Source organism: Xenia sp. Carnegie-2017, unplaced genomic scaffold (genome assembly GCF_021976095.1).
Source record: "Xenia sp. Carnegie-2017 unplaced genomic scaffold, XeniaSp_v1 HiC_scaffold_19, whole genome shotgun sequence".
Lineage (NCBI taxonomy): Eukaryota > Metazoa > Cnidaria > Anthozoa > Malacalcyonacea > Xeniidae > Xenia > Xenia sp. Carnegie-2017.
The window spans coordinates 7167581-7175490 of NW_025813481.1; the positions used below are offsets into that span (position 1 = coordinate 7167581).

The following is a 7910-nucleotide window of genomic DNA, read 5'->3' on the forward strand; positions in this document are numbered from 1 at the left end:
ACTTTCCGGTAATCAGCGGCAGGTGGGCAATATGAGCATGACTTTTGGCAAAACCGAGGTCCGAGACGACGAATTTGCAATTACAAAGATGGCGATATACCGATAAGATCTGAGAATTCGCCATAAAAATTGTAGTATGGCCACAATTTGTACAAAGTCATCTATCGAATGATCAATTTCAGAGACAGAAAATTAACACAGTTGTACACTTTATATATAGTTCAATGGAGTTATATAAGTCAAACGTGCAGCGAAGACAGCACGCGAATACAAAGCTATCACAAATTTTTCAACAAGTGCAGATTATTGATGAAATGTACGCTATAGATTTACATGTTTGACGCGGTTTAATCGAAAGTTTAGTTTATGCATTACATGCTTTCGAAACGCGAAAATTTCCATTGCGCAATTTTTTTAACTTACCCACGTGAGAAACAAACAGACATTGCCTAAATCACGTGTGTTTTTCCATGGTATTTTCTAATTTTTTCAACATTCCACGCGATGACAGCATGGTAAATCCTCTGGGTACATGTGGTGACGTCAGCAAAGCAAAAATTAACACTGAAAATCCCAAAACATAAACAACAATTCTGAGGAAAGCATGAATTTATTAAACATGGTTTTTGTCAATATTTCATGTTCATACTTTATATTCATCATGAAGGCTAAAATACATGATTTTTTTGAGTTAAAACATTAGTTCAGCAGCTTTTAATCGAATTATTAACCACCTTTAGCATTAGAGATAGAAAAAGACTTTTCCAAAAGGTTCTTAGACATCTTAGACACTTTTCTCATCTTAAGACATCTTGGCATAATCATATCCACGTAAAAAAGTAATAAAGATAACCAAGAATGTGTTTAAAAGTCGCACAAGAACGTATTGGCATATAGTAATTGTTTGATTCTGACATATGCAATCAGATTCCTCGTTGAACAATGACAAACATGTAAGACTTGAACATACATTATGTGGCTGAAAGATATCAACGATGAGAATAAGCAGTAATATGTACATTAGAATGTTGAAATGCTTTGTAAATCAAACTTTTAACTTCATCCCAATCCAAACAGTCACATTGTGCCCCTAGTCTTGGAATGGCAATTCTTTGGATATCATTTTTAACACAATGCATTTGCATTGCAACCAGGCATTCCTCCATGGCCTTGTACGAGCCAGAATCCCACCATTTTCTTCGAGACAACTATTCAAGTGTCCATGAATAACAAGACGTTAAACTCATCTCGTGCACTTAATCATTAGGACACATATGGATATCAATGGATACCAACAACAACTCTTACCAAATAGTAAACAAATCTATCTCTTGTCTTTAAAACTCCTATTTTACCAACTTCATGAGCATCAGGAAATTCCAAGCCTATGAAATAAAGGTAAGAGATACATTTACACTGCCAGAGTTGCAGTGAGACAAACAGTTAATGATAAATTTACCTTTCTCTATTAGTTCATCAAAATAGCCATATTTTTTGGCAAACTGTCTTGCAATTCCTTTATCCATTTGAAAATCACAACTTACACAAGTTGCAATAGCTGTGTTGTGCGGTGATAAAAACAACTTCCATGGTCGGCCAGCCGTCTCTTCCAGACAAAAATTTGTACCCTTCAACTTCTGCTGGTATTATGAGAATTTAAAAATTGGCATGGAAAAATGGGTATAGAAGAAAAAAATCCTCAATGAAGCAAATTACTCCCTACCTCAGCTAGAGAATATGGGCTCTTTGACAGTTTTTGATAGAAAACTAAAAATATTCAAATGTTCATAACACGACCGTGAATTTCTTCACCATATATATTTCAATATTTCTTACTTATTAAAATGCTAAATCAAGATTAAAATCTACGTTATACAAACCTCGAGGATAAAAAGAGTTAAATGAAGCTTTCTGCATTTACTTAAGAATGAACGGGAATCTAAAATGCAGTCTGCTTCTTCAGGCTTTTCTCTCACACAAAGGTTGTGACAATTTTCTATTTCTATAATAATTCAAATTCAAATAATCGGAAACGTCATGTTATAATCATAAAAAGCCTCTGACCTAATAATACATCTCTAATAGCTGGAGTGAGCGATAACGAATGGAGTTGTTTGTTAGAGAACAGACTGAGAACACACACCAAGTGTGTTCTCAGTCTGTTCTCTAACAAACAACTTAACAAATTATACAATTGACTATGCAAGCAAGCATTTCCGTGCAATTGATGATATATGTCTTCAGTTGAACTATGCATTACAACAGGAAGGAGGATAATAGACAAAATGGATAGGCAAATACAAATCTTACTCGCGATTAAAGATTGTTTAATTACGACTTTCACAATTACACACTGTCAAAAACACGTAGCTTTTCTTCCATCATAAATGTAAATAGTATGCCTCGTGTACGCACGGAGTTTGTATGAAAAGGTAAAAGGGTTATCCATAGTAGGAGAGTTTTGGAACAAAAAAGTAATTCTAACATTCGTTCATTGAAGTGTTGATCATGGAAAAAACACAAAACGCAAACGAACATTTGCTCCAAACAAGAATGAAACAGTCAAATTCGATGAAAGCAGGTGGAATGGTAAAATATGGCGAAGTAGAGTGGAAAGAGTTTCAATAAAGCCAGAATTAAAAGATTGAATAAATTCATGCTTAGTTTGTCTTCAGGCGAAAAACTTCGTCCACGAAGACTCCAGTGTTCCTGTTTATCATGTCATTGAGAACTTCCATGTAAAATTGTAGATGTAATATTTTCATAAGATAACCTTACACTGTGTGTACATAAAATACATGCAAACGATGCAATGCGTCTACGAAAGATAATTTTGTTTATGTACATCGCATCATTGATCGATAACACTAAAAATAACTATTTTTTATTTTCCATAATCAACGACAATGTTGAATTACATCTCCACACACTAACAAAATCATCTCAGTGGATGCTTTGCACAAATATGAAATCAAGTCTTAAAAAAGTAATGTCTTTAAGTAATGACAAACACAGGACTCGACAAAGAATGCCACTTCATTATACCAATAATTCTGACCACAGAGCATATTTTTTTGATTTGGAGCTACCGACCGCCGAAATTCGGTGGATGTAAGAGAGGTAACCGTTTTATTTTTCTCATGTCACCTACAACATTCATCTTTTGTTCCTTAAGTAGGTATAAATAAACATCAATATGCTTTATAAATTGTACACGTTGGAGTTTCCCAAAGTGGACATTTTCCTGATTCAATATTTGCCCGATAATATTGACAACATGACGAACTCGTGTTGATGGAAAGCTCAGTGGTCCATTCTCGAACTTTTCCTAATATCGTTACAACTTTCAGCTAGCCCCTTTACGTGATGTCTGGTGTGAGTTTCGGGCGCATCTGAATCGCTCACCGAAATGAACAAAGGTTTGAGGTGTCAGCATGTTTCTACCCGATAACCAAGATTTTTCACCGATACTACAAACATTAAACAACATTCATCCTTCTTGAGAATTTTTTCCGATTGTTTCAAATAATTTTAAACATGTTCTCGATTTCATTACGTGAAATATGTGACTTTCGGTAAGCAAATGTTGCCAGCAGATTTTACTCATGGACTGACACTCAAAAAGCACTTTTTTTGACACCCGCCGCCCTCTTCTTTTACTTCACGCTATTTTTTGATGGCAAGTGTTGCATGAAGATGGCGCATTCTTCTCAAGGCTTGTAAAGTTACATACAATGATCTTTCGTAATCCCTTTTTGTCAAGAAATTAAGACAACCAACGTTGATCGAACTGAGACATTTCTCACGCTAGGTGTAAAGTCTAACACCGCAAAAACAACAACACGCCGTTGACTGTTTTACAAGATAAAGAGTACATGTATTGAATTTCACTGATATAGTAAATTTTGACATTTCTAGTCCCGTCAATTTAATTAACGAGCATCAATCAAGGCTTAACACTTGTTTGAATTTGACTTTATACTTGTCAAGATACAATCAACTCGAAATTATGTTTATTCTTGGATGTGGCAAGTTCCCCCAGAAATAAAGCCAAAACATTTGCCAATTATTATATTTTATCCAATCAAGTCGACAGATAAAAGAACAATGCATTTTTTGACACTTCGTTAAGGAATGAGACGAGATAATGAAGGATGTAGGCGAGACTAACGCCGATGGTAAAAAAAACACATACGTTTCATTTTAACTATTTCGATAATAAAATATGATATTACTTTTCCGAGCTCAACTGATAAGCTTTAGCTGTGATGTGATGACAATCGTTTCATTGCACATCATAATCGTCAGTAAAACATCGCGACCGCAAACGGACTAGAGGGCAATCTACAAAAGCAAGAGAAAAAAATCATAACAAATCGTGAATGAGTTTTAAAGGTTTCACAATCAGTTATATAAGTTTTGACGAAGAGCACCCAAATTAATAGTTTGAGAATGAAAAATTTCAACGACCATACCAAAAACTTTACGACCTCTATATTGCATTGTATGACGGATTGAGGATCAAAATAAACAGAAAATTCTTCTGCCTGAGATCCGTCATTACCGTATAACACGGGGGGTCACTTCTATAATTCTCATTCTTTGTTATCAATTTATTGCAGATGAATTGCAATAAAGAAAATAGATGTCGATAAAAGATCCACAACAGAGATTTATCTCATACGTAATTACTACGTCATCAGAGCAACTTATTAAACAGAGTTCTCTTGGTTTTTGATGTTTGACGACGTGAATAGCCTAAGGAGGACAAATTGTCGTGTAAGGTTCTTCTTGGCATTGTGTTTTGTGGTCATACATGTGTGTGGTCTTTTAAATTTCGCGTTCGGGCTAAAAGTTAACGTGTGCTTATCACGGGAAACATTTAAGAAATCATTTTCATAAGCAGGAACGTATTCTCACGTTAAATGAGGAAAAAAAATTTCTTCGCATTTTGGTTCATTAAATATTCTAAAATGAATACTCAAAACGCTAAGAAGCGAGCAAAATATGCTACAGCCCAAATCAACGGCAGCAGCGCGTGGGGAATCACAAATGTTTCGTTTCAAAACATAAGAACTAAGCCCCCTTAAAGATATGTTGACCTTGGCTCGGATCATATGAACGACAACCAATGTTTTGTTATAGATAAAAAAAAACGAAAAGAATGCCGGGAAGGTATGAAAACATTAAAATCCTTTTCGATCAGAAATATAAAAAGGGAAAAGCTAAAATTAATTATTACGTGTGGCATTGTTATGATTGTACACAAAAACAAGTTAGTCTTTTTATATTTAATCATAATCGCTTTCAGTACAAATGGATACAAGAAGGGTGGGGGGAGGGTTAAGTAGCAATGCTTTCATTGTACAAATGGGATCGCGTGGGGATAAAAAACTAGAGAAAGTATATATTTATGATGATTACTTAAAAAAAGCAGATCAAATATTGATAAACAGACCTACGTATAACTTCAAAATGAATAAATATCCTTATCATGCATATTTACATTACACACTAGAAACGTCGTCATTTCGAAAATATAAGTTGAGGAAATTGACCGTGAAATACTGATGTTCCGTTGTTAGACTGTTCGCTACTACAAAAGGTAAATTCCACTCCTTCGGCAATAACCACTTTTTCACCTCCTTGGCCGTAAAAGGATTGTGGACCGCTGAAACTTCCTGTCAAGGTGTATACCACATTAGCTTCAAGTCTCACGGGTTCTGGGAACATAATATCAAATCCAATAGGGTTATCGTCATTTTCGTCACCTTCTGACTTATATTCGCCAGCATTCGCAGACAACTCTCGATTCCCTTGTAACAGATTTACTTTTAGTCTATAAGTGCTTTTTTCGTCGTCACCAAATGCGCGAACACCGTGCATTTTTACCGATCTCGACGTTTTGAAGCACAGGGCGTCCAGAGTGTTGTTCATGTAACACCAGCCTTTCCCGGCACGCTTCGGGCGAATAATTTTTTGTGGGCTGAATCGGGTCGCGCGTAAATTACCCACGCAGTGTTTGCGTGGTTTACACGAAAACTTAGGAAGTCTTGTGTTCTTCGGCTGCTGTCCACTAAACTGCATGAAAATTTCTATAATGTCTTCCTGAAGTAGAATCTTTGACTCATGAACAACAGTGCTCGCAAATTCCTCCAAAGCCATGGTAGGAAAACGAACTAAGTTCAAAGCGCTCCCTAAAACTTCCCGATAATTTTCAACGCTCTCCTCGAGTTCTTTGCTTTCACATTGAAACTGTGCCCATTTTACAATGGCGGTAAACAAGTCCACTTCTTTTACATTCAATGTTTCCCGCGTTAGAAACTCGCATAGTAAAGCATGCTCGATCTTTAGAAAGGCCGGACTTTTAATGGCATTAGAGCAATCAACATCGATAACATTCCAACAGCTGGCCTCTAATCCGTCAGCACAGAAATGGATAGCCTGTGACAAAAGTTCAAACGCGCTCTCCGCAGTCACTTTTTTGCCAAGAAATTTCACGCACTTGTTCGTCAACGCGGGAACGATATACTTCGTGGCCAAATAAACAATACTCATGACGTTTTCCTCGGTGACGCTACAATCTTCAGTGTAAATAAAGCGTAAAAATTCACCAAACGCTTCAGGATCAGCGTCAGGGATGAACACCTAGCGAAAATATAAAGAAAGTACATATGATTTATTCAAACATAAAGGCAATTATGACTAGATGTTGTTACCTTTCGTTGAACAAGTGTATATGTACCTTTATTGACATACTATATGTGACATCATAATGCTGTCTTTTGTCAATACTACCGATCAAATCATTTAATCATCAAAAATTTCACATTAAAGCATAACTAAAGTACGCAATTCGAATTTAAAAAATTTCAATCAACTCGTTATAAAAAATATTAGCAAGCTACATAGTAAAACTGCAAGATCATCAAATTCTAACAAGCGCGAACCTTGAAATCAATATTTACATATATATGATATGTCACAAGTTTCATACCTTATCACCAGCTTCGGCCAAACTGCCATAAAACATCGCATGAAAGACGGCGCTGTTAATGCCAAGGATATACCTATGAGCTTTGAACGACTTCTGCTCACCCGATTGTCCAACATAAAACTCCACATCTGACATAAATCCAGTTAGAAAAGTATGCTTGATTCTACTGCGCAAATCTTGCGCACAGCAATGCTCATCGAAGAGTTCGTGTGTAGATATCCCAGAAGAGAACATACCACCGTAGATGATGTGAAAAACAAGATGAAGAATATGTTAACCGTCGGCCGTTAACGCTTGGTTTAGTCCAAAGTGCACAGGAGTCAAATTTGCCAACAGTTAATAAGGGAAATTTCACGAAGTATTTAATTCATATGTTAAGGAACATACGTCGTTCTTGTTGAACACATGGAAGCGCCAAAACTCCTCTTTATAACGTGAATTTCTACGCAACAGTATACAAAAACAATTGAAAGTCGAACGCGATATCCCCACCTTTGTTATGGTCGAGAGGTTAGTGCCAAATATATGACTAGAAAATACCACAGCAAGTAATATATTGCCTTTATCGGATGAGGGAAATTCCAAACAACGTCTGTCTTCCGGAGCACAGTTGTGAGTCAAACAATCAACGAGCGACAGCTAACTCTTACCTACCTCGTGTAGGATCAAAGCGATAACAGGATGACAACAGTATACGGCGTCATTACCACGTTCTTAAATTACGAAGGGATTGTGGGCGGTCATTTCCGGTCAGGTTTTACAGAACAAATATGACCTTACTACAAATGCTTTAAAATCCTGTGATCAAACCACGAAGAACATGGTAAAAAATGCAATTAATCACCGTGAGCAAAAGAGCTCTACTATATTTATTTCACATTGAAGGAATCGTAAAAATTGTTTTCGCTATTAT

The 7910-nt window shown here is 36.2% G+C and overlaps 2 protein-coding genes across 3 annotated transcripts; both read right to left on the reverse strand.

Moving 5' to 3' along the window:
- Window positions 1-591: 591 nt before the first annotated feature.
- On the reverse strand, window positions 592-2007 carry LOC124438491 (ADP-ribose glycohydrolase OARD1-like). 2 transcript variants are annotated; one of them, XM_046988646.1, is made up of 5 exons: window positions 1881-2007; window positions 1724-1767; window positions 1460-1637; window positions 1309-1385; window positions 592-1208 (listed from the first exon to the last, which is right to left on the reverse strand). In XM_046988646.1, exons 1-5 carry the CDS (start codon window positions 1915-1917, stop codon window positions 990-992), a joined length of 555 nt encoding a protein of 184 aa, XP_046844602.1. In that variant the 5' UTR covers window positions 1918-2007; the 3' UTR covers window positions 592-989. The 2 variants fall into 2 exon arrangements, with proteins under 2 accessions (XP_046844602.1, XP_046844601.1); XM_046988645.1 differs by having other exon boundaries at window positions 1460-1640; window positions 1881-1997.
- A 3246-nt stretch (window positions 2008-5253) lies between these two features.
- Window positions 5254-7698, reverse strand: LOC124438334 (BTB/POZ domain-containing protein 6-like). Its single transcript, XM_046988394.1, has 2 exons — window positions 6998-7698; window positions 5254-6648 (listed from the first exon to the last, which is right to left on the reverse strand). Exons 1-2 carry the CDS (start codon window positions 7229-7231, stop codon window positions 5527-5529), a joined length of 1356 nt encoding a protein of 451 aa, XP_046844350.1. The 5' UTR covers window positions 7232-7698; the 3' UTR covers window positions 5254-5526.
- Window positions 7699-7910: the final 212 nt, after the last annotated feature.